The sequence below is a fragment of the Hyperolius riggenbachi genome, chromosome 9 (genome assembly GCF_040937935.1).
Source record: "Hyperolius riggenbachi isolate aHypRig1 chromosome 9, aHypRig1.pri, whole genome shotgun sequence".
Classification (NCBI taxonomy): Eukaryota; Metazoa; Chordata; class Amphibia; order Anura; family Hyperoliidae; genus Hyperolius; species Hyperolius riggenbachi.
Window position 1 is genome coordinate 215,707,097 of NC_090654.1, and position 26,529 is coordinate 215,733,625.

The 26,529-nt window shown below is 45.5% G+C and overlaps 1 protein-coding gene and 1 long non-coding RNA gene across 7 annotated transcripts in view; one reads left to right on the plus strand and one right to left on the minus strand.

The window, feature by feature from the left end:
• The window catches only part of SHQ1 (SHQ1, H/ACA ribonucleoprotein assembly factor), a 215,177-nt gene that overhangs the window by 81,346 nt on the left and 107,302 nt on the right, over nucleotides 1-26,529 (minus strand). For all 6 annotated transcript variants that reach the window (XM_068253995.1, XM_068253993.1, XM_068253990.1 and 3 more), the window contains exons 10-11: nucleotides 16,833-16,956; nucleotides 6,862-6,982 (exon numbers count right to left, since the gene is read on the minus strand). In XM_068253995.1, the coding sequence (XP_068110096.1) occupies nucleotides 6,862-6,982; nucleotides 16,833-16,956 (245 nt within the window). The remainder of the gene's footprint in view (nucleotides 1-6,861; nucleotides 6,983-16,832; nucleotides 16,957-26,529) is intronic.
• LOC137532944 (uncharacterized) overlaps nucleotides 25,063-26,529 on the plus strand; it is a 36,629-nt gene continuing 35,162 nt past the window's right edge. The window contains exon 1 of the long non-coding RNA XR_011024081.1: nucleotides 25,063-25,198. This is a non-coding gene — a long non-coding RNA (uncharacterized lncRNA). The remainder of the gene's footprint in view (nucleotides 25,199-26,529) is intronic.

Genomic DNA, 26,529 nt, shown 5'->3' on the forward strand with positions numbered 1-26,529 from the left:
AAAATAATTCTTAGCAAAATGTACCACCCAAAGAAAGCCTAATTGGTGGCGAAAACAAACAAACAAGATATAGATCATTTTGTTGTAATTAGTGGTGATTAAGTTCTTGGCGAAAGAAAGGGAGGAGCGCTGAAAGGAGAAAATCACTCTGGTCCAGAAGGGGAAAAATCCCTCAGTAGTCAAGTGGTTAAAGAGGCACTTTAACCAAGGACTGAACTGCATTCCTATCAGTAGCTGATACCCCTTTCCCACAAGAAATATTTAGCTTTTCTCAAACAGATCATCAGGGACGTCTGTATGGCTGTATGGCTGATATTGTGATGAAACCCCTCCCACAGTGTGATGTCATGACCATGGTCCTGACAGTTTGCTGTCTGTGGACCTCGTTACATCGTGGGAAATAACTGCTTTTTCCAACTGCCAAGCAAGGAGTATCTCCCTTTGCGCCTAGAGCTCTCAGTAACGAACATTCTGTACAGAACACCTGGCAGAACTAAAGAGGTCACCACCAGTAATACATACAGGGAGAGGAAATATATTTACAATTGGCAAATATTGTAGAACAATAAGTAATTTTATTCATTATGTTATTTTCATTACAGTTCCTCTTTAATGCTCGGTTCACACTCAGAACTGCAAATTGGCTAACGAATGCAATCGCGATTTTGCCTTGCTGTGTTCAACAATTTTTCAGTGATTAAGTTTTAAGATTCTCATTCCAATGAATGAGAATCAGGAAGCAAATCACCAGGAAAATGCTACATGCAGTGCGTTTGTGATCGTCGGAGTTGGCAAACGCGCCGCAATTGCCGCAGTGTGAGTAATCCCATAGGGTTACTTGTGCTGCAGCGCTTTGCTGATCGCCACAATCAGTAGGGCCCTTTCACACCAGAGGGCTTTTTCGGCGTTTTAATGCCACAGCCGAAGTTGGCGTTTTCCTAGGTAAAATGAAAGTCCATAGACTTTCATTTTACCTTTCACACTTAACGCTGTGTTTTGGAGCGTTGCGTTTTGAAGCTCCCAGGAGCTTTTTTAGGGCTGACCGCTGCGTTTCTCAATACAATTGATACTAATGAATTGGCGTTAAACCGCCTTAAAAACGCTTTGAAAACGCCTTAAAAATGCCAGCAGCCAAAACGCAGAGTTTTAGCCTTTTACTGCTGCCTGTAGTGTGAAAGAGCCCTAAATAAACAGAGAGAGCTGTTTGGATAAAAAGGTGGATCTCTGACTGCTTCATTCCTAAAGCAAGAACCAGTGTCAGGCAGAATGAGAGAGGACACACATACAAAATTAAAATGTCACAATGTTACAAGATTACCGTCAAACACAACCGCCACAGGACGCTAAATGCAGCATTCAAAAAAATGTGATTGGTCGTGACTTTCACGCAATCGCCAAACGATGGTAAACGCATTGAGATGAATGCTCCCATTAATCTCAATGAGGGTATCTGTCGATCCCAGCGGTAAATGATATCTATTAATGCCGCCAGTCACCCATGTGAACCAAACTTTACCCAAAAGGCAAAGAGGCAAGGCATGAGACCCAGGACTGCTAGCTTGCCCAGAGCCCCACATCACCTTAATCCATCTGTGCTCCAAACTCCTCTGAGACACTGACCCAGAAAGAGTATGCAGATCAGGTGATCTGCCTCCACTGGCCAGCAGGCTTGTTCCAGAAAGAGTATGCAGATCAGGTGATCTGCCTCCACTGGCCAGCAGGCTTGTTCCAGAAAGAGTATGCAGATCAGGTGATCTGCCTCCACTGGCCAGCAGGCTTCTTCCAGAAAGAGTATGCAGATCAGGTGTTCTGCCTCCACTGGCCAGCAGGCTTGTTCCACAAAGAGTATGCAGATCAGGTGATCTGCCTCCACTGGCCAGCAGGCTTGTTCCAGAAAGAATATGCAGATCAGGTGTTTTGCCTCCACTGGCCAGCAGGCTTGTTCCAGAAAGAGTATGCAGATCAGGTGTTCTGCCTCCACTGGCCAGCAGGCTTGTTCCAGAAAGAGTATGCAGATCAGGTGTTCTGCCTCTACTGACCAGCAGGCTTGTTCCAGAAAGAGTATGCAGATCAGGTGATCTGCCTCCACTGGCCAGCAGGCTTGTTCCAGAAAGAGTATGCAGATCAGGTGATCTGCCTCCACTGTCCAGCAGGCTTGTTCCAGAAAGAGTATGCAGATCAGGTGTTCTGGCTCCACTGGCCAGCAGGCTTGTTCCAGAAAGAGTATGCAGATCAGGTGATCTGCCTCCACTGGCCAGCAGGCTTGTTCCAGAAAGAATATGCAGATCAGGTGTTCTGCCTCCACTGGCCAGCAGGCTTGTTCCAGAAAGAGTATGCAGATCAGGTGTTCTGCCTCCACTGGCCAGCAGGCTTGTTCCAGAAAGAGTATGCAGATCAGGTGTTCTGCCTCCACTGACCAGCAGGCTTGTTCCAGAAAGAGTATGCAGATCAGGTGATCTGCCTCCACTGGCCAGCAGGCTTGTTCCAGAAAGAGTATGCAGATCAGGTGTTCTGCCTCCACTGGCCAGCAGGCTTGTTCCAGAAAGAGTATGAAGATCAGGTGATCCGCCTCCACTGGCCAGCAGGCTTGTTCCAGAAAGAGTATGCAGATCAGGTGTTCTGCCTCCACTGGCCAGCAGGCTTCTTCCAGAAAGAGTATGCAGATCAGGTGATCAGACTCCACTGGCCAGCAGGCTTGTTCCAGAAAGAGTATGCAGATCAGGTGTTCTGCCTCCACTGGCCAGCAGGCTTGTTCCAGAAAGAGTATGCAGATCAGGTGATCTGCCTCCACTGGCCAGCAGGCTTGTTCCAGAAAGAGTATGCAGATCAGGTGATCTGCCTCCACTGGCCAGCAGGCTTGTTCCAGAAAGAGTATGCAGATCAGGTGTTCTGCCTCCACTGGCCAGCAGGCTTGTTCCAGGTGGGTGAATTAGACGCTACTACGGCTAACAGATGAGCACGATAGACTAGAATTTTAAAGGGAATTAAATGGCTGCCTCCATATTCCTCTCACTCCGAGTGCCTTTCAAATCTTTGTAATCTCCCCAAATGCTCTTTTGAAAGTGTGTTGATGGAAAGTCTATCCCATTCCAGTTAGTGCGACATTATCTGGCTCAGCCTGTAGGAGAATGCCTCTTTCCATGCTTTGGGCTCTCATTCCTTTGTAACGATGTCACTGGCGAAATCCTAACAGCTCTCCTATGTTCCCTCTGCCTCGTCTCCCTCTCCACCATCCGATCTGGCAGGCAGAGCCCTCCCACCCCCCTATTGTTAGTGTGCTGGCAAGAGACAACGCCGTTATATTTCAGCTCCTGGCAGCTCTTTCTGCTGGAAACATTTCATATTTCATCTCTCCCGCGTCTCCTCGCACAAGAAGCCTGACACGCTCTTGTCACAATGACAGCCAAGAAAGTTGGAGCAATCTGCCATGTGTCTCTCCGGGGGATGTCAGCACTGCGCGAGGACCGAGCAGCGAGAACTCCCCAACCTCTCCAGCACTTCACACGGTGTGCTGCGCAGATGGCCTGTGCCAGGAGACCTAGTAGTTGATAGCAGATTGTTAACCTACGCCGACCCTCTATCTGGGTACGGCAGAAGCAGGGATGGTTTATAGTGTATAACTAAGCGTTTGTAAGCTCGTGTGGCCAGAACTATTCTGCATCATAGGTGTCTGAGCTTTTTAGATATGTGGGGCAAGCACACGTTCATGAGGTCTGGTGAAGTTGTATTTACAGATCTGCTACAAGCCCACTCAATGGCACTTATTAGCATATAGTGGGAGTTAAGCCATGTACACATGTCCCACCACCTTCACTTAAACCAAATGAGGTATGACGGCGTCACTGAGAATTGTTTAAAGGAAGCCTGAATAGAGCCCCCCCCCCGTAGCCCATGAGGTCTCTTGGCATCCTCTCAATCCTCTCCATGGTCAGGCTGGCGGCTTCATTAACCGGGCAACTTCGGCCGACTACTCGCCGGTCGCCATAAGCATCCTGCGCATGCGCGGTTCAGTCTTTCAAGAACCACGCATGTGCAGGTTGCTTATGGCGACCGATGTGGTGACGCGCCAGGTGCACGCACATAATGCAACTTCAGCGGAAGCTGCCGGGCTAACGGAGCCGCCAGCGGGACCACGGAGGGGACCCATAGGATGCCAAGGGACCTCACGGGCTATGGGGGGCTGGAGGAAGGTAAGTCCAGATTCCAATTATTTTCTCTGTTCAGGGTCTCTTTAACCATTTATGCCGCGTGGACGTGAGCTTCACCTCCGCAGCGGCAGCTGCTACAGCCGCAAGGATGCGCTAGTCACGTCCCTGCAGCTTGGGGGGCTGTGTGGGCGATCATGCGGGCGGATGCCCGTGATCTCGATGTTGCTGGTAGCAGAGAGGAATTGGCTGCAAGAGACAAAATTCCCCTGTCTCAATCTGTACATGTCAGCCGAGAATAAACACTGTTTTTATTTGTTCAAAAACAGTCTTTATTCTTAAATGGAGCCGACACACTTCTTTCCGCCGCCGATCATTAGATTTATGAATGGGAACTTTGTTCCATTAATCTCCCCACAGGCTTACATTGAAGCCTCCGTCACTTCCCTATTTACAATGTAGCAACACATTGTTTTCTATGTAGTGTACATTGTACGCTAATAGGAGATTTGCTCAGCGGGGACATCATGTAGTAAAATTACACCTACTGTCTTAAGGGAAAAAAAACAAAATTATTATGTATGTCAAGAGGGCATATTATTATAAATATATGGTCTAAAATTAGCGATGGATGTAAAACTGAAAAAATGTACCTTTATTTCCAAATAAAATATTGTCACCATACATTATACTAGGGATATAATTTTAACGTTGCAATAACTGGGACAAATGGGCAAATAAAATGTGTGGATTTTAATTACGGTAGCATGTGGTATTTTAAAACTATAATGGGCGAAACCGGAGAAATGTTTTTTTTTCACTTTTTTTTCTAAATTATTCTCATTAAAATGCATTTAGAATAAAATAATTCTTAGCATAATGTACCATCCAAAGAAAGCCTAATTGATGGCAGAAAAAACAAGGTATAGATCATTTCTTTGTGAGGAGTAGTGATAAAGTTATGGGGGAATGAAAGGGAGGAGCGCTGAAATAGGAAACTTCCTCTCGTCCATAAGGTGAAAAATACCAGCGGGCTGAAATACAATACAATAACAAATACAATACAATAACATTTCTATAGCGGACCATTATAGCAAAAAAAAAAATAAGCAGTTAAAATTTGACAGAACCGACAGGTTTTGGACTAATCCATCTCCTCATGTGAGATTCTCAGGGTTTTCTTTGTTTTCAAAAGCATTTCCTAAATGACAGTTTAACTGCAAAATAATAAGATATCAGCCAGCCTCCCTACTCACTAGCACACTATTCTGGCAGTCTGACTTAGCAAGTACCATTCAGGAAATACTTTTGAAAACAAAGAAAACCCTAAGAATCCTCCATGAGGAGATGGACTAATCAAAAACCTGTCAGTTTTGTGAGATTTTAACGTCTAACTTTTTACTCTGTAGTGGTCCTTTAAAGCGGACCTGAACTCAGAAGTCCTCTCTGCTCTAAAAGATGAGCAACAGCATAATAACCTTTAAACAAAAAACACTTTTGTTACAGCTGATACAAATCCTAAAATAAATCTGCACAGTTTCTACTTCCGGATTCATGGAAGCAGACATATTGCTTACAGCCTGTGCTTTCAAATGGGCTTATCTGCCATCTGTGCCATAGGCAGTCATGTGACACAGGGGAAAGATCAAATTACAACTTGTGATTAGACACAAATGAGGGGGAAGTAGACAGGCTAATCTCTCTAAATACATACAGGGTGCATTTCTTTGTTTTCCTTCTGTCCTGTGCAAGAGTTCAGGTCCACTTTAAAATAGTGTCCTAACAAGGGTAAAAGACAGCAATTATCGTCCATGAAGACCGATCCATCCTGGTGGATCAGTTCAGACGATAATTGCAGTTAGTCAATTGTATCAAACAATAACAGACAATCGCTCCAAAGAAACTACTTAGGTGTGACTAGCTACGCACTTCCGGGTACTCATTTCGCACTTCCGCTAACGATCCAAATGGCAGCCTGTCATTGTGCGGTCACTGAATTAAAATGTACTCCAATGACGTTAATCGATTACCGCTGGAGATCGCCCATTTTTTAACGACAGTGGTCAAGTGTTTGTATGGAGCTTTACACCAAAGGTTAGTAAGTGAAGTAGTTGACTGTGATCTCATACAGATACCTGAACTAAGCATTTTAATAAAGGTAGGTTGGGCTTGGTTTATTTTTGATAAAAAAAAATTGAAAAAGGAATGATGATGTGTATGCTGCATGTAACCGCAATCACACACAGACAACCGCATCACATCCCTTCTAGCAAATACTGGCCAATTACTTGCAGGCAGATTTGTAATGAATCCAGTCCAGGTGTGCTGGATCATTTAGGGAATCTACATTCAAGATCCTCAGGGATCAGTGGAACTGCTGCAGTAAATCGGGCCACTTGGCTAGAAGTATTACACAAAACCGTATGTCGCAGTTCAGAAAAGAGTATATACACACAATGACTTGCAAGAATTAGGATTCAATCCCTTGGGTAACAGTTCACAGCCAAGTGCTGTACAGAGACATCGGGAGCATGGAAGGCATGCAGTGCGCGATGGAGCATGATGGGTAAGGAGTAGAACGGTGCTCTTGCTGTGTTATCGGTGATACAGAGACAGCCCTGACCGGCCGAGAACCATCCAGCATACGATATATACAAGACTATGCTCAGTTTGTGCTACCAGTACAGTGATCACAATGAACACCTGTAGTACTTACTTGACTTTTTGGATCCAGATGCAGTAATCTGTGATATACAGGTCATTGAGGATGTATGCAGGATCATTTTCTTGGAAGATGGAGTGAATATCCAGCAAACACTTCAGAACAGCAGCTTTACCTAAAAGATTAGAAAGTAAATTAGTTTTAACAGATTGCAGAAGGAGGCTACGTTACACTGATCTGCAGCTGTTGTACACTCCATTTTTTACTGCCTAAAGAAGCAGGGTTACGGCTGTGAAATGCTTTGCACAATTTCTTGGAGAGTATAAATAAAAAACTTTCACTGTTGAAATCGACAGTTTGTTTGTCTGCTTGAGAAGGTAAGTCCACCACTACCTCCTCTTTATTTATACTTTTAAAAAAATGTATTGGATTTTAGTCTTTTGGCACTGATAATATGTAATGTTTATGGATGGGCAAGCTAAAAATATCAGGCTGAACAAAGGAATTCCAAAACGAGGAAAATATTTTAAATGTCAGTGCTTTTAAAGCTAAACACTCACCAGCCGACGGAGGAAGATGGATCCAGCGACACCCCCCTGACAACGAGCGTTCCATGATCTATCTTCTGGGCCGGTGTGTACAAGCGACGTCACAAAATGGACGCAAAGAAAAGTCAAGCGATCGCGGTACTTTGCGCAGAGTCGTTGGGGATCTTAAAGATCCGATTCGCCATGATGGCTATCGCCATGCGTCACTAAATGTCATTTGGTTGATCGCACACCTGTATCCATATTGCAAGATCGCAGAAACGATTGTTAGATGACAGGCAAAAAACTGCCGGTCATCGGGAAAATCGTATAGTGGGTATGGGCCTTTAGATCTACTGGAAATACAGCAGGGAACGCTTAGACCCAGTCAGGAATATATTTTGTTTTGCTGTCTAGGCTGACACAAACTGTGCTGACACAAACAGAGCTTTGCTTCTCTTTATATCATGGTCTGGTGATCTGGGTCAGTCGCGCCGGTCTGCTCTTCTACGCATGTTCGGAGGGGTTGCGCATGCACGGAGGAGCCGACTGGCGTGGCTGCGCCAGATTGCCGGGACTGATTGCGGCTGGATGGGGGCACTCGGGAGGACGGCGGGGAACGCATCGGTGCTCATGGGGCTGGAGGAAGCCCTGGGTAACTATCATCAAATCTTTTTTTTTTATTGTGACATCACACTTTAACCTGGCATCTTAAGGTGGCCATTGACTGTCCAATTTGTAGCGAAAGATCGTTCGAGCGATCAGAAATTCTCATCGGATTGGTTGTATATCTCAGTTGATGGGCACAATCGATTATGAATGATTATAAAAAGAATCGTCCGACTGTATTTTTGTCAAACCGAAATTTGGATTTTCTTGTTTGGTTGTGATAGATTGGAAGCAAAGATTGGTTCATTGATGGTGTAGTGAATTATTTTTCTTCCGATCAGAATTTCTGATTGCTCCAACGATTTTCCGCTAGGAATTGGACCATTAGTGGCCACCTTCAGCATGGTGGCGTAGTGGTTAGCTCTCTCGCCTTGCAGCGCTGGGTCCCTGGTTTGAATCCCAGCCAGGGCACTATCTGCAAAGAGTTTGTATGTTCTCTCCGTGTCTGTGTGGGTTTCCTCCGGGCACTTCGGTTTCCTCCCACATTCCAAAAACATACGGATAAGTTAATTGGCTCCCCCTAAAATTGGCCCTAGACTACAGTACTTACACTACATAATATAGACATATGGCAATGGTAGGGATTAGATTGTGAGCTCCTTTGAGGGACAGTCAGTGACAAGGTATATATAAGCACTGTACAGCGCTGCGTAATATGTTGGCGCTATATAAATACTAAATAATAATAATAATAATAATAATAATAATAATAATCATGCATAGTCTAGTAAATCAGCCCCATAGCAGAGAGGTAAGGAGAATAGCCACAGTATATATCACTGACGTGATTACGGAAAGTGTATGAGAGGACGTACTAATAACTAAGCTACAGTATATTAGCCCCAATCTGTTCCCTGACCAATACTACAATTATAATCTTCTCTCCTGAAGAGTTCAAATGCCCAAGCTACCCCTTATTTACATTCGCTTTTGTTTTACCAGCAGCTTTTACCTGTAAAGGGGCCCATACATTGGTCGATTTCAGCCATCGATCGATCAATTCTATAGAATCAATTCATCGATCAGAAATCGATTCTATCAAATTCCCAGATCGATTGATTTGTAGTCGATTACGATCGATTTGCTCCGTCTGACAGGATGGAAAATCTAGTTCGATCTGCTGCTGGCTGCAGATCGATGGCCCATAGAGTTGCATTGGATCTAATGGGGCACTCATGCATTTAGATCGATTTCCAATAGATTTACTTCTGGAATCTATCGGAAATCTGTTCCTAGTCGGTGGCACACATCAGATAGATTCCTGTCACATTCGACCTGACAGGCATCTGACAGAAATCTATCTGATGGTCGAATCTGCTGCAAATCTATACGTGTATGGCCACCTTAAACCTGCACTGCAGTTTTGCTGCCTGCCGACAACCTCTCCAGACATTTGCCTCCTTTCTCCACATCTTTCACCACTGTCCATGGTTCCTTTTGATGACATAACTTGCATATCTGTGGTTAATCTGTGGTCTGTTATCTATACACCAGGTCTGCTCACTGCTCTCTGTAAGCTATTCCATGTGTCCTGTTCTCCCAGACTTGAAGTGCAAATAACAGATCACAGGCATGTAAAGCCTTGTACATACATAGGGGGCATCTCACCGGAGTGGGATCGGGACAGGATCCCTCGGGTGACAGTGCTGGGCCCAGGCTGCATAACTGCAGGCTAGTGGCACCTCCTGTTACTGTGAAGGGGGGAGGGAGGAAAGCAGAGCGGCAAATGAGGAGTATCATCGGACTTGTGGGGTGAACAGAAACCCTGCCACTTTGAGGATCACTCGTTATTGGCCACCTGGGTAATCCAGCAGGAGTACATAGCTTAATTGAAGGTGGATTTATTATTTAAAAAAAAATTAAATTAGTAAGAAAAAACTTCAGTTATTTATGCAAAAGAGCTTCTCTGAGCTGGGTCGAGTACAGTCCTGTTTTCTGAAGCACTCAACCTCTTGACGACCAGCTAACGCCGATTGGCGTAAACTGGTCGTCTGCGGGTTACCATGGAAACGGAGTGGCCTTTCCATGTCAGTTCACGGAGGGTGTCTCCGTGAACAGCCGGAGAGCCGCCGATCGCGGGCAAAATGTAAACAGGCGGGGAAGAAATCCCCGCTGTTTACATCATACGGCGCTGCTGCGCAGCAGCGCCGTAAGGCAGATCGGCGATCCCCGGCCTCTGATTGGCCGGGGATCGCCGTCATTTGATAGGCTGAAGCCTATCCTACAATGCGCAGGACGGATATCCGTCCTGCGCAGCTCCGAGGGGAAGGGAGAGGGAGGGAGAGGGACGGAGCGCTGAAAACGCTGCGGAGGGGGGCTTTGAAGAGCCCCCCCCCCGCAAAGCGCAGAGAGCCGGCGGCGATCAGACCGCCCCAGCAGGACATCCCCCTAGTGGGGAAAAAAGGGGGTAACTCTGATCGCCCTGGCTAAAACCTGATCTGTGCTGCGGGCTGGAAAGCCTACGCAGCACAGATCAGCCAGAAAGTCACTGGTCGGCAAGTGGTTAAAGGGAAACTGAAGTAAGAGGTATACGGAGGCTGCCATATTTATTTCCTTTTAATCAATACCAGTTGCCTGGCAGCCCTACTGGTCTATTTCTCTGCAGTAGTATCTGAATAACACCAGAAACAAGCATGCGGCTAGTCTTCTCAGATCTGACTTTAAAGTCTGAAACACCTGATCTGCTACATGCTTGTTCAGGGGCTATGGCTAATAGTATTAGACGCAAAGGATCAGCAGGGCTGCCAGGCAACTGGAATTGCTTAAAAGGAAATAAACATGGCAGCCTCCATATACCTCTCTCTTCAGTTCCCCTTTCAGTGTCACGTTACAGCCAAGAAACAGCGAAAGACAGCTTGAGATAAGGTTTTACTGCAGGAAGGTTCAAAGAGTCATTATTTCTGCTTTGCTTTATAGCTTAATAGACAGAGTGTACTTAAAACTGCAACTGTGACAGAGTGATGCAATGTTATAAATATAAAAGCTATATAACTGAGAATAAAAATATGAGACTCTTTTCTTTGCTATTAATGTTCTATTTTTTTAATCTGTACTACACATACAATTCATTATATCATTAGCTTTTTTCCGCATTAGGTTTGCTTTAAAGAAAACCTGTAGTGAGAGTAATATGGAGGCGGCCTTATTTGCTATTAGAACACTGTCTGACTGTCAGGGTGATCATCTACTGCTAATATTCTCCCAAACCTCAGACAAGCATGCAGAGCTTGTTAGGCGACTCAAGTAGGAGTTCACTGGAGGCGTGGCTGGACCAGGTCAGTGACCCAGACACTACTTAAAGACTGAAAAACTGAACATGACAACCAAGAAAATTATATTTTCTAAAAGGGCATAAAATGGCAGCTAGCATTTTCTCTAACAAGTTATCATAAAGGGCATTCTAGAATGTAAGGTTAAAAGCAGTTCTCCTTTAAATTGCTCCCTGTGTTCCTGACATCGTGTGTTCTGGCTCTGTTACTCGCAGGAGATAAAAACGAACAGATATTATTATCTAAACTCAAATGTCTTTTTGGCATCACTTGGAGTTCTGACATTTTCACACCCCTTCTCTTGGCAGACAACTCTCCGGGCTAAAATGCTCTCCAGATTGTATTAAATAAAACACACATTTTATCCGTCTTCCCCGCGGCGCGGCACGAACAGATAAATGCTCACAAATTCACGCCGTTTGTTGTGGTGGTTGACGTTCCCCACCCAGGAACACACTCCGAACTGGAGCCATCTGCAGAGCAGGCCAAGAGACATTGGATGCCGCAACGTTTACATGGAAACCAAACGATAAATGGCAAATAAACAGCAGTGGAACGCCGCTTCTGATGGTTTAACGAAGACTGGAAAAATGCTTCGCTCTTCCAAGCCAGCTTAGAGGATATTTTTGTCTCTTGAAAATGACCTACAGCATTACCTCATAGCCACCAGTCATCCATCAGTGCGATAACTATGGAAGTGGGACATGATGGGTAAGTGGGCAGCTCTCTCATCCTACAGCACTAGAGTGCCAGTCTTTCAATCCTAGCCACTAGAGAAGGTAAGTGAGCCGCCAATAATTCCACCTTGCATACAAATTTAAATGTGAATTGTATGCAGTTAGCAAATGAGCCAATGAAAGGATGCTCCACCTCATTTGGATTGGCTCAACTGCAAGCTGCATACAATTTGCAATAAATTAGCATGCAAGTTGGAATTATTAGTAATCTGCATACAGTTTGTATTTCCCTGTGTTTCTGGGTTTTCTCCAGCCCCTCTGGTTACTAGGAATGGTCAATGAGCTGCAGATAAGTTCAATTTGATGCAAACCAGTGAGGGAAAAAAATGCTAAAGTTAAATACTTCCCTTAGTAGAGGGAAGCCTTGGGATGATCTAGAGCAGGGGTCTCGAACTCAATTTACCTGGGGGCCGCAGGTGGCAAAGTCAGGATGAGGATTTCACAAAAAAAAGTCCTCAAATGTCATTAACAGTTTTCATTATTTCTTCTAAACATGAAGTGTCCTACCTTATAGTTCCCTTCAGTGCTCCCATTACAAGTAATCCGCCATGTCCCCGCCGCAAAACGAGGGCTGCAGAGCCCCCAAATCGCCCAGGGGGTAATCCGCCAGTAATTTCCTGGAAGGATCGCCGCCTCTGCCAGCCCCTCTCACTCTTCCTTCACAGAGAGGGGCGGGGAGAGTTGGCGATTGACGTCAGGAGAGGCAGAGCTACAGCTGGAAGCTCTGCCCCTCAGCGCAGTCGTGGATGTTTGCCCGGGGGATTTGGGGGCTCTGCAGCCCTCGTTTAGCGGTGGGGATGCGGTGGATTACTTGGGAGCACTGAAGCGAACTATAAAGTAAAATAGTTTGCTTCCATGTCTCTTTTGCTTTTGCAGGCGCGGGCCACAAAATATTGTACAGAGGGCCGCAAATGGCCCGCGGACTGTGAGTTTGTGACCTCTGATCTAGAGGCTTCTTCAGTCCTCCTCCACCCCAATGCTACTCGCTGGGAACCTCTTCTTCACAGCCCAGCCCGTCTGTGTACAACTACACCATACTCTGCAGGAGCCACTTGTGCATGGAGGAAGAAGGTGCGCACACGCAGCACTGTACTATTGAGTGGGCGTGGCCCATCCTTGCGCCTGCACTGTGTGGCCTCGCTTATACATGGACAACAGCATGGCCGTGTGAACATATTCAACAAGTTCTTGTTCAATGTGTTCAGAGGGTCCCAGCACTGTATTGGTGCATTGAAGGAGGATAGGGGAAGCCTCTGGAGAGGCTTCCCTCTACTGAGTTAAGTATTTATCACAAAGTGCAATCGCTTGCTCTTGTGTAAGTGTTTAGGCCCCAGTCACACTAGAGCGCTCTTCAGGCGATTTCAGCATCGCTGGAAATCGCTAGCGTTTTGAAAAGCGATTGTGCAATGTTAGTCTATGCGGCTGTTTTCATGTAAGTGTTCTGCAATTTGCAGCGATTAGTTGAAACGCAAACGCGTAGCCTGCAGCATTTTTCTAGCGATTCTGCAGCGATCGCATTAGCATATATAGAACCACTAATAGTGATCGCTCCAAAACCGCAAATTTGTCCAGTGATTTTTTTTGTGGAAAAATCACCCTCGGAAAACGTTTAGTGATTTTAGGTGTGAATGGGGCCTTTGTAAGCGATCTGAGGTGCATTTTCCAGCAATTTAAAGTATTGTATTGGACCCAAACACTGACAAAATGCTGCATTTGCTGCAATTGCAGTTAGCCCTAATTGCAATCGGTCTAGTGGGCTCAGCACAATAGGCTTACATTAGGAAAGCATTTTTAAACCTCCAAAAACGCTTAAAAAGGTGCTCTAGTGGGTTTTTCTACCACTGTGTAAACACAATGCTGATTACACAATACTAATGACTGGCCAAAGAGTTCACGGTTAAGGTAGCCATACACTGGTCGATTTGCCATCAGATCGACCAACAGATAGATCCCTCTCTGATCAAATCTGATCAGAGAGGGATCGTATGGCTGCAAACAGATTGTGAATCGATTTCAGCATGAAACCGATCACAATCTGTGGAGCTGCCGCTGACACCCCACCAGCTATACATTACCTGATCCGGCCTGTGCATATCCCCAGTCTCCGCTGTCTTCTTCTCTGCTGGGTTCCGGACTGGCTGGCTTCACTTCACGTCCGGGGAAGTTTAAACAGTAGAGGGCGCTCTACTGTTTAAATTTCCTGCCGGGACAAGAAGTGAAGCCAGCCGGTCCGGAAGCCAGTGGAGAAGAAGACAGCGGAGACTGGGGATACGCACCGGCCAGATCAGGTAATGTATTGCCGCTGTATTGCGTTGGTCGTCGATTGCCGGGAACAATTGATTTTGGATGAAAATCGAACGTTCTGTCAGCGTTTGCGCAACAATTTCACAGCAGATTCGATCACAGTGATCGAATCTGCTGTATATCGGCGGGAAAATCGTTAGGTGTATGGGCCGCTTAACTGTAGATTTGTAAAAGTAAAGTTCCAAGAGTATTCCTGGCTTTTTAAACCAGATGGGAAAATGCCAGGCAAATGCCTATGTGAATGAAGCCTTGCAACCTGGGCAATGGCCCCATGGAGCTGAGCGGGCGCGCTCCAATGGCAGTTCATGGCTCTGCACACTCCCGACTTTGACCATTTAGGTGCGCCTCTCTGCGTTACGGAAAAGAGGTGCTCCTGCGAGGACAAATTCGGGAGTGCGCAGAGCGGTGCGCAGGAGCACACCCACTGGGAAAGGTAAGAAGCTATTTTGCCATGCTCAATTGGGTGCGTGGCAGTAACAGTGTGCGATAATCCCGAATGAACGCATCAGAAACCCCAAATCGATGTCCCCCTTAACCTTTTAACGACCGCTCCACGCCAACCGGGGTGGACCCGGCGCAGCCCTAGGACCGCCTAACACTGACCGACGTGCAATCCAGGAGGCGTGTTTTGCAGGATATCGCACTCACCAATGGGTGCGCATCTCCAATTGAATGATGGAACTCCGCTCTGTCATCAGTCTCCCAGCAGTGATTGCCACTAGGTAATTGTTAGACGAAACCGCCGTATATTTAATATGTACAGCGCTGTGATCTATAGCAGCGCTGTGTTGGGGACAGCCTTGTGACACAGCTGTCCCCCTGGGCGGCAAGACAGCGATCCGCTGTCATAGGCTGAAGCCTATGACAGCCAATCGCACTGATTGGCTGGCAGGGGGGAGGGAGGGTTTAAAAAAAAAGAGCTAAATCTATTTAAAAAAAAAAAAAAAGACAAGAGCTCTGTTGGTGGGCAGAAAAGGGGGGGGAGGGGAGGGACACTTGTGTGCCGAGTTTTACGGCCCTGCAGCGAGGCCTTAAAGCTGCAATAAAGTTGTAGTGGCCCAATTACTAATAAATGGCCTTGTCACTGGGGGGGTTTAAGCCCGTGGTCCTTAAGTGGTTTATGTTTTATGTCCCCTCTGCTGCCCGTGCTGTTATACTTTACCTGTGCTCCATCCATGCTGAGTGTCCGTGCCCTATTTTCGCATTCGGGCCAGACTTGACTAACGGCATATAGCATGTGAGGCGCGTGTATCGGCGTCATGCAGGGCACATGGGGCATGTGCTAAAACGCCAGCATCCACATGGGGGTACAAATGCGGAAGTACTGACAGAGGACAGGTAAAATATAACTGCACGGGCTTCGGGGGTTATACATAAAATATCAGGTGGACAGTGGCCAGTGGTAGCGTCTCAAGGCCGATTCCCGAAAGATTTCATACTGAAACCGATGGCCTGCGGTTTATGGCGGCCAACAGATCTCTCTCCGATCAGACAGATGTATGGCCACCTTTAAGCTTCATGGAGATAAAATGATTTACATTAGAAGGTGGCGATAGATTAGGTAATGTGTCAGCAGTGCGGACCAAATTCTGCAAACAAAGTACATGTGTGGTATTGTGTCTATAAGGAGAGCTCACATACAACTTTTAAGTTCACAAGTGTTTCTGCATTCACTTTAAGATGTGTACAGTCCCAAGTGTCAGGCGACAGGGCGCACACAAACAGGTGAAGGGTTTCATGTCCCAGTATAGGATTAGGCTAATTTCACACCAGGACGTTGCGTTAGAGGGGGCGTTAAGGTCGCATAACGTCCCCCTAACGGAACGCCTGGTGGTGCTGGATCTGGACGTCAGAGTGAGCCGCGTTGTGCAGCTCACTCTGGCGTCAGTGATCCCGTGATGCGCACTCTTGTGTGCATGCGGCATCACGTGGTCCCGCCGGCCAATCGCCGCACAGAGCGGCCGCTCCAGGAAGTAACGTGCAGTGCATATTAGTTAGCCATGTGCCTGGCCGCTCTCCGCTCCTCCACAAGATTACTGAGCATGTGCAAGCAGTCTAACGCGGCTCAGCCGCATCTAAAGTACTGCATGCAGTACGTTGACTTGTGACGCAGCGTTACAATGTAACGCAACGTGGGCACTGTGAACAGCCCCATTGATTTTTCATTACTGTGCGGTGGGCTGCGTTACAGGCTGCTCTAACGTGCGCCTGTAACGTCCCACTGTGAAACCAGCCTTACTCGTCCTTTAATATTTATCAGCAGCTTAAAGAGGTAGTACTTTTATAAGTAAGCGGGTGTAAAGCAATTTAAAATGGGGTCCTGATCAATGATGTGATATGGTTATATTATTTGACACCATTTTCAAGACACGGGCATGGCAGTCACAGTATATAATGTATAAGTTGCTGCACAATGCTTACAGTATAGGCCAGTCTGCAATGAATGCGCTGTGTCAGCACATCAATTGCCAGCCAGATTATAGAACTTAAAGAAAAGAAGAAGAAAAAAAAAAACATACCTAGTCTGAGTAGCGAGATCACATCGCGTACGGCTCTGGTCACTAGATAGAAGCTTCTATAAAGAGGATAGCATAAGACGCGCCTCCCAAACGATACCAAAACTTCCTTAACAGATTTGTAGTTCTGTGTAAAAGAAAAGGGCTTTTATTAAATATTTTAATGGCATTTATATTTTTATTTATTTACACAAAAAAAGTCCACACTGGCCTCAACAACGTGTCAAATATTAACTCCTGCCACCATCAGTTTTAGGTCTAGCTTATTAGGAGATGACATTATAAATGTATATAAATTATGAAGGCCTCTTTTCCACGAGTAGTTGAACTGTGTGCTCAGCAAGCAGTTACCAGGCAGCAGCGAGCAGTTACCAGGCAGCAGCAGTGAGCAGTTGTGAGAGTTTGACAGGCTTTTCACTGCCTATCAGCTGCCCGTGGAAAAGAGGCCTAAGGCATCCACCAGGATTTTTTACTTTCACAAATGAAATATATGAGAAATGTAGCTGGTAATGTATACCTTTGCCTAGAACATGCATTTCTCACACAGGCATGACTGTTTTAGGACAGTGAATGGATCTTGATCCCTCCCACCTATGCACAGGCAGTTTGGCATTGAGTCCCCAGACTTGATCGTTTCCATTCTAAAAGCAGTGAAGCCAAGAATGATTTTACTGAAACTTTCAAGTGGAATTTTCAGGCATATCCCAATGTAGTTACAGGCAGCATTTTAACGTGCACAAGGAACCCTGGAAAAGACACCTGGACTGAGAGTGATAAGGAGGCTGTCATATGTATTTCCTTTTAAATCATACCAGTTGTCTGGCAGTCCTGCTGATCTCTTTGGCTGCAGTAGTGTCTGAATCTCACACCTGAAACAAGCATGCAGCTTGCAACTGAAGTCCAAGCAGGACTTCAGTCAGAAACATCTGATCTGCATGCTTTTTCAGGGTCTATGGCTAAAAGTATTAGAGGCAAAGGATCAACCGGACAGCCAGGCAATTTGTGTAGCTTAAAGGGAAATAAACATGGCAGCTTCCATATCCCTTTCAGTTAGGTGTCCTTTAAGCACCCACCTCCCCTTCTCTCCAGGATTGCCACATATCAATATTAACCTCTTTGCCTCACAAACTGTGTCAGACAGTGATAAAAACCACTAATGCTAAAAATGGAGGATATCCCACATTAGAAAACTGAAATCCCTATGCTAATCCATGTCATTCAGACACTTGGGCATCAAACTTTGATTGCATGCATATTTGAGGGTCAGAACCTTAATAAAAGGGAACACACTTTCTGCATCAATGTTGCCAGGGAACAATGAACTCTAACACTCACACCATTTGTTATGGTATAGAAACAAGTGTATCCTGTTGTTACTCTGTCCGGTAATCTACACTTCAACCCAACCATTTGGGAGTCAAAAAGAGCCGATTAAGATGAAGTGCCAGTTTCCTACTTTGGAGTGACACAAAATCTTTGCAAAGTGAAGATAAGCAGGATTTATTTGGGGGACGGGGGTGGATGGAACTACCTGGAGGTCATCTCTGTACTGGAATGCAGAACACTGGAGGGGATACTGCTGCAACACCAACAAGGAATATAGGAAGCATCTTGAAAAATGTTCCCCCTCTGCCAGGGGCCACCTGTAGAGTACAGTCTTTGTAGTCATGAATGGTGAAATTTGCCTTCTTAAACAGAAGGAAACTTGCAATAATTCAGCTACAGGTGAACATTTGTGGTTACTCATAATGCACCACTAATGAATATGCAAATTATCTCTTTTCGCCCCTGTAAGCCAGGCAAGCATCTAGAACCGCTGGTGTATAGCAACCCTATAGCTTTAAATATTACACAACCAAATCAATCCCACATGTAGACAGCCTGTTTCAGACTTTTGACCCTCATCAGTACATGGCAGGGATTGATATGGCTGTATGGGATAGGGCTTGGACCAGTACAGCAGAGTAACCAAGCAGCTCTGGGTGACCCAAACCACTAGGACTGTATAGGGGGATAATAGAGACCGTAAGGCCCTCCTACTAATAAGCAATGCATGGTGAGATTTGCCTTCTTAAAACAGAAGGAAACTTGCAATAATTCAGCTATAAGTGAATATTTGTGGTTACCCACAATGCACCACTACTGGATATGAAAATTATCTCTTTTCGCCCCTGTAAGCCAGGCAGGCATCCAGAACCGCCTATAGCTTTAAATATTACAAAGCCACTTCAACCCCACACACACAAATGTTCTCTTATAGCTGAATTATTGCAAGCTTCCTTCTTTTTTAAGAAGGTAAATTTTGTTAGGGGTAAGCGGGGGGGGGGTTGGGGAGTTGAACTTACCTGGTGCTGCTAAGGGTCCCCCGCAGACGTCCTGTGCCTGCGCAGCCACTCACCGATGCTCCGGTCCCTGTCTCCGGTTTACTTCCAAAATTTGCAACTTTAAATTTGCAAAACCACTGCGCTTTTGCGGCCGCACCCTCGCTGACTTTCCTGGGAGCGTACTGCGCAGGCGAGACCATACAGTGCCTGTGCAGTATGCTCCCGGTGATGTCAGTGGGAGCTAGGGTGCGGCCGCACAAGCGCAGTGGTTTTGAGACTTTAAAGTCGGAAATTCTGGAAGTGAACTGGAGGCGGGGCCGGAGCATCGGTGAGTGATTGCGCAGGCACAGGACGTCTGCAGGGGACCATTAGAAGCCCCAGGTAAGTTCAACTCTTTTTTTCCCCCTACAGTATTCCTTTAACCAATCAAGGTCTGCAGTCATAAAACCCCTTAAAGGGTACCTGAAGAGAGAGGTATATGGAGGCTGTCATGTGTATTTCCTTTTAATCAATACCAGTTGCCTGGCAGCCCTGCTGGTCTATTTCTCTACAGTAGTATCTGATTAAAACCAGAAACAAGCATGCAGCTAGTCTTGTCAGATCAGACTTATAAGTCTGAACCACTGAAACACCTGATCTGCTGCATGCTTGTTCAGGGGCTATGGCTAATAGTATTAGAGGCAGAGGATCAGCAGGGCTGCCAGGCAACTGGTATTGTCTAAAAGGAAATAAACATGACAGCCTCCATATACCTCTTCAGTTCCCCTTTAAGGACCACCCTTTTTTCCATTCAGACCACTGCAGCTTTAACAGTTTATTGCTCGGTCATACAACCTACTATCTAAATGAATTTTCCCTCCTTTTCTTGTCACTTAATACAGCTTTCTTTTGGTGATAATTGATTGCTGCTGTGATTGTTCGTTTTTATTATATTCATCAAAAAAGACATTCATTTTGCCAAAAATATGATTTTTTTTAACTTTCTGTGCTGACATTTTTCAAATAAAGTAAAATTTCTACATACATTTTTGTCCAAATTTATTGTGCTACTTGTCTTTGATTAAAAAAAATCCATTCAGTGTATATTTATTGGTTTGGGTAAAAGTTATAGCGTTTACAAACTATGGTGCCAAAAGTGAATTTTCCCATTTTGAAGCATCTATGACTTTTCTGACCACCTGTCATGTTTCATGAGGTGCTAGAATTCCAGGATGGTATTAAACCCCCCCAAATGACCCCATTTTGGAAAGAAGACATCCCAAAGTATTCACTAAGGCCTGAAACACACCAGAGGAGTTTTTCTGAGCGTTTTGAGTTTTTAAATCTGCTGCTAATGTTATTCTATGTGTCTGTGCACACTGGAGCAATGAGGTTTTGTAAAAATCCCCATAGCATTACATTGGGAAGAGCTTTTAGAGGTTTCAAAACCTCTTCCCAATGTAATGCTATGGGGTTTTTTACAAAACCTCACCGCTCCAGTGTGCACAGACACATAGGATAACATTAGCAGCAGATTTAAAAACTCAAAACGCTCAGAAAAACTCCTCTGGTGTGTTTCAGGCCTAAGAGGCATGGTGAGTTCATAGAAGATTTTATTTTTTGTCACAAGTTAGGGCCTTTGTGACAAAAATAAAAAAAAGTTTCCATTTCTGCTAACTTGTGACAAAAAAAAAAAAAAAAGAAATCTGCCACGGACTGACCATGCCCCTCTCTGAATACTTTGGGGTGTCTACTTTCCAAAATGGGGTCATTTGTGGGGTGTGTTTACTGTCCTGGCATTTTGGGGGGTGCTAAATTGTAAGCACCTCTGTAAAGCCTAAAGGTGCTCATAGGACTTTGGGCCCCTTAGCGCAGTTAAGCTGCAAAAACCTGTGACACATGTGGTATCGCCGTACTCGGGAGAAATAGTATAATGTGTTTTGGGGTATATTTTTACAAATACCCATGCTGGGTGGGAGAAATATCTCTGTAAATTAGATTTTTTTGATTTTTTTTTTTTTTACACTATTGTCTATTTACAGAGATATTTCTCCCACCCAGCATGGGTATGTGTAAAAATACACCCCAAAACACATTATACTACTTCTCCTGAGTACGGCGATACCACATGTGTGACACTTTTTTGCAGCCTAGGTGCGCTAAGGGGCCCAAAGTCCTAGGAGTACCTTTAGGATTTCACAGGCCATTTTGAGGCATTTGGTTTCTAGATTACTCCTCACGGTTTAGCGCTCCTAAAATGCCAGGGCAGTATAGGAACCCCACAAGTGACCCCATTTTAGAAAGAAGACACCCCAAGGTATTCCGTTAGGAGTATGGTGAGTTAATAGAAGATTTTATTTTTTGTCATAAGTTAGCGGAAATTGATTTTTATTGTTTTTTTTTTTCACAAAGTGTCATTTTCCACTAACTTGTGACAAAAAATAAAATCTTCTATGAACTCACCATACTCCTAACGGAATACCTTGGGGTGTCTTCTTTCTAAAATGAGGTCACTTGTGGGGTTCCTATACTGCCCTGGCATTTTAGGGGCCCTAAACCGTGAGGAGTAGTCTTGAAACCAAATGCCTCAAAATGATCTGTGAAATCCTAAAGGTACTCATTGGACTTTGGGCCCCTTAGCGCACCTATGCTGCAAAAAACGTGTCACACATGTGGTATTGCCGTACTCAAGAGAAGTAGTATAATGTGTTTTGGGGTGTATTTTTACACATACCCATGCTGGGTGGGAGAAATATCTCCGTAAATGACAATTTTTTGATTTTTTTTTGTCCATTTACAGAGATATTTCTCTCACCCAGCATGGGTATGTGTAAAAATACACCTAGTGTGTGTGTACTAGGGGGGCTGCCTCCTGCCCTGGTGGTCACTCGATCACTGGGACCGCCAGGGCAGGAGGCAGCCTGTATAATACGCTTTGTATACATTACAAAGCGTATTATACGCTTGCTTTGCGGCAGATGAGGGGTTAACAACCCGCCGGCGCTGCTAATTGGCCGGCGGGTTGTTGGAGCCTAATGCCGGTGGATGCACGCACATTACTGCGCGCGATCCCCCGTCATTCAGTCCCCCAGGTGCCACCGCCAATTGGCGTTACGCGGTCCTGGGGGTGCCACTTTGCCGCCACCAATTGGCTATGGGTGGTCGGCAAGTGGTTAAAGCAAGCCTGAAGCAAAAATAAACTTATGAGATAATGAATTGTATGTGGAGTTCAGCTAAGAAATGGAACATTAGTAGCAAAGAAAAGAGTCTCATATTGTTTTCCAGTACAGGAAGGGTTCAAAAAATTTAATTGTTATGTATGCAAGAGAGCTTCTCTGAGCTCTTAGACCCGCTGGGTGGAATACAGTCCTGTTTTCTGGAGCACTTAAACAGCAAGAAACAGTGAGAGACAGCTTGAGATAAGGTTTACTGAAGGAAAGTTCAAAGGTTCATTATTTCTGCTTTGTTTTATAGCTAAGACAGAGCGTGGTTTTAAAACCGCATGATGCAATGTTAAAAAGCTATATAACTGAAAATAAAAATAAAACTCTTTTCTTTGCTATTAATGTTCTATTTATTATCAGTACTACACATACAATTCATTATATCATAAGATTTTTCGCTTTAGATTTTCCTTTAACCTCCCTGGCGGTTAATTTTTTTTGCCAAATTGGCAAAAATCCTTTTTTTTTTAATTTTTTTTTGTTTCATGTAAAGCTACCAGAGTGGTAGCTACATGAAACACCACTAGAGGGCGCATGTGTCCCTCTAGTGCGATCGTCGCCGGCATCTATAGCAAACAGGGGAACGCGTATATAACGCGTTCCCCTGTTTGGCTTCTCCTGTCGCCATGGCGACGATCGGGATGACGTCATGGACGTCAACCGACGTCCTGACGTCAGACACCTCCGATCCAGCCCATAGCGCTGCCCGGAACTCATTGGTCCGGGCAGCGCAGGGCTCTGGCGGGGGAGGGCCCTCTTTCGCCGCTGCGTGCGGCCGATCGCCGCAGAGCGGCGGCGATCAAGCTGTGCGCGCGGCTAGCAAAGTGCTGGCTGCGCGCACAGCAATTTACAGTATAAAAATCGCCCCACCAGGGGCTGAGATCTCCCCCTGCGCGGCATAGCCCGAGCTCAGCTCGGGCTTACCGCCAGGGAGGTTAAAGGAGTTATCAGGCTGTTTTAAGTAAAATAGGTGCTTCATACCCTGGGCTTCCTCCAACCCCAAGCTCCCAGCACGTCCCTCGCAGCAGCTCGGTACGCAGCCATTCGCCGCAGCTCCCTTCCGGTCCCCGGCAATGACGTCAGGCTGACCTCCAGGTCGGCCTGTACTGCGCCTGCGCAAGTGGCGCTGTCAATCACCGCCATCAATCACCGCCATGTGGACTGGAGCATACTGCGCAGGCACAGAAATACTCCGCCTGCTCAGTCCGCTCCGGTCCACGCGGCGGTGATTGACAGCAGCGCTCGCGCAGGCGCAGTACAGGCCGACCTGACGTTATCGCCGGGGACAGGGAGGGAGCTGCGGCGAACAGCTGATTGCAGAGCTTTGGCGAGGGACATGCTGGGAGCTTGGGGAGGAAGCCCCGGGTAAGTAGCACTTATTTTACTTAAAACAGCCTGGTGGATCCGAGGTGAACATTTACACATTGCATAATTGTGCTCCTTTCCTATTGTTTATAGGGCATTCCTCAAGCCAAATACTTTTTTGTTTTTGTTTTAATACTCTAATTCCCTATAAACTAAAAAAAAGCCACGCCCACAGGTTTTCAGAGAGCCAAGGCACTTTCAGACAGTAGCAAGGGCTCATGGGAGCTCAATCTGGGCAGGAGGAGGGGGAGGTGTTACTAGCCATTGATTTCAGAGGCAGAGGGGAGGAGGGAGGAGGAGAGGGGATTAGGCTGATGGCTCAAGATACAGATAAGCCTGCCTCTGTGTAATGTTTACAAACAACATAGCTGCTGTCATTGTATCACAGGAATAAATAAACATATTCTATTAAAACTGTTTGCAGCTAGATTTGCTGTGTAAACCATCTAAAACTTTAGATAAGATATATAGACAAGTTACTTGTTATAGTTAGTTTTTCATCTCGGATCCGCTAGTAGGAGGGCTTTTTGGTCCCTTCTAGTCCCCTATACTTTCCTAGTGGTTCTGGGTCACCCTGTTAACCAGGAGAGGTGATGAAGCGTACAGATCAGGTGTTCCCATACCTCATCTGCATATTTATTAATCTTAGTGCGTGACGGAGAATGTTACAACCAGGGGCTCAGCACGACACCCAGAGAACAATGTCCTCCAGAGAGTGGCTCCGCTAGGTTTCTCTTACAACAAGTGTTCTATAATGTAAAATGAAGAGTACTTTGTTGTCACGTTCAGCACAGCTGCAGCATTTGCTGAGAGACGTCCATGTTTCACTTGTGCCTTGGAGGGGAATTTGTCACAGAATAAGATAGCCGAGTGATTGGACTCGCATGGATACAGCCATTTTCAGGCTTATATGTCACACAGCAACTCCAGGGCAGCTACGGCAAAGTCACTGCAATGGAGCTGGGATTTATATTGTGTACGCAAGTAAATTCAAGTAACATTGCAACTACTGTGCTTTACAAAAATGTATTTTTTTTTAAACTCAAGCTATGACACTTACCATTTAAAGGTGGCCACTAATGATCCAATTTTTATCAACCAATTTTAGCATTTTTATGTAATATAAGGAACTGCCTATCCATTCAATATATTCACTCAATTTACCCTTATACTACATAGACTTGGTAAAATTGGATGAAAAAGATTGGATCATTAGTGGCTACCTTTACTAAACCCTTTCATATAGGTCATGTGCAGCATCTGCATGGTTATGGTATGGGGGAGGAGCCGCACAGAGAGGCAGGATGATCTAGTGGTCATGTGACTTCCTTACATAGTAGGTTTGTCTCAGTACTCTTCAGGCACATTGGAGCCAATTTGCCATGGCAACTGCAAAGAACAACGGGAGTAAATGCACAGGGCAGCCAGTCAGAATCCTTGTTTCACTTAACAGCTGTAATGTGATTGGTTGCTTCAGGTATCTGATCTATATTTGCTCGTTTTTTGTTTTTTGGCACTTGTCTTGCTTGGTAAAACAGGCCTTGTATGAGAGCTGTCTTTTTAGTCTGCCAGCATCTCTCTCTTCCAGGACAGCACCACAGGAATGGGTGTGGTCTGGACTTTCAGACTCCTTCTTGGAGCCCAATAGGGATGATCAATGAAATGCAAATAAATAAATATTAAACCTCCACACTGGATCCGGCACTGTTCGATAAAAATTATCTTTATTGACTACAGTTTTCCGTTTGGAACTCTGCCCTTGTTCATGCAATGCAGCTTGAACTTTCCTCCCACATATCAAAAGCATAAGTAAAATGGTTCTGGCCAAAATAGACCTTAAACTATAGAAGACACATTAGGCTACAACTATGGTAGCAATGAGATTGTGACTGAGCACGTCTGAGGGAAAGATAATGAACAAGACTATATACGCTGTAAATCACTGTGGAAGATGAAAATGCAATATAAATGTACAACAATATTATTATTAATTGTATTTATAAAGTGCCAACATATTACGCAGCGCTGGACATTAATTTAGGTTACAGACAATATTTAGGGGTGACATACAGCAATATGACAATACAGGATACAAGAACGATCAGATCACACAGCACAGTATGAGTACAAGGTAATGCTTAGTCAGTCACTGGATGGAGCATGGAGATTAGGCAAGTTAGGTTCACTCAGATGCCTAGCATGGGTGCACAGTAATGGAGGAGCATGATCAGGTAGGACACAAAAGGAGGAGGACCCTGCCCGAAGGCTTACAATCTAGAGGGAGAGGTAGGGACACGAGAGGTAGGGGACCAGAGTTCAGCTGTGTGTTTAGAGCGCTTGTGAGGGGTGGTAGGCCAGAGTGAAAAGGTGAGTTTTGAGGGCCTTCTTAGAGGTGTTGAAGGAGGGGGCTGCCCTAATGGGTGGAGGTAGGGAGTTCCATAGTGTTGGAACGGCTCTTGAGAAGTCCTGGAGGCGTGTATGGGACTGGGTGATGCGGGGGACGGTCAGGCGAAGTTCATTGGAGGAGCGGAGTGAGCGGTTTGGTGTGTATCTCTGAGAAGATGAATGTAGGTTGGACAGGTTTTGTGGACGGATTTGTAGGTCAGACACAATATCTTGAATCTGATTCTGGACTGGATAGGAAGCCAGTGGAGGGATTCACGGAGGGGAGCCACCCTGGTGGAGCGATGGGAGGAGTGGATAATTCTGGGTGCCGCATTCATGATGGACTGCAGTGGGGCTATTCGGGTCATAGGGAGACCAGACAGAAGGGCATTGTAGTTGTCGAGGCGGGAAATTATGAGGGCA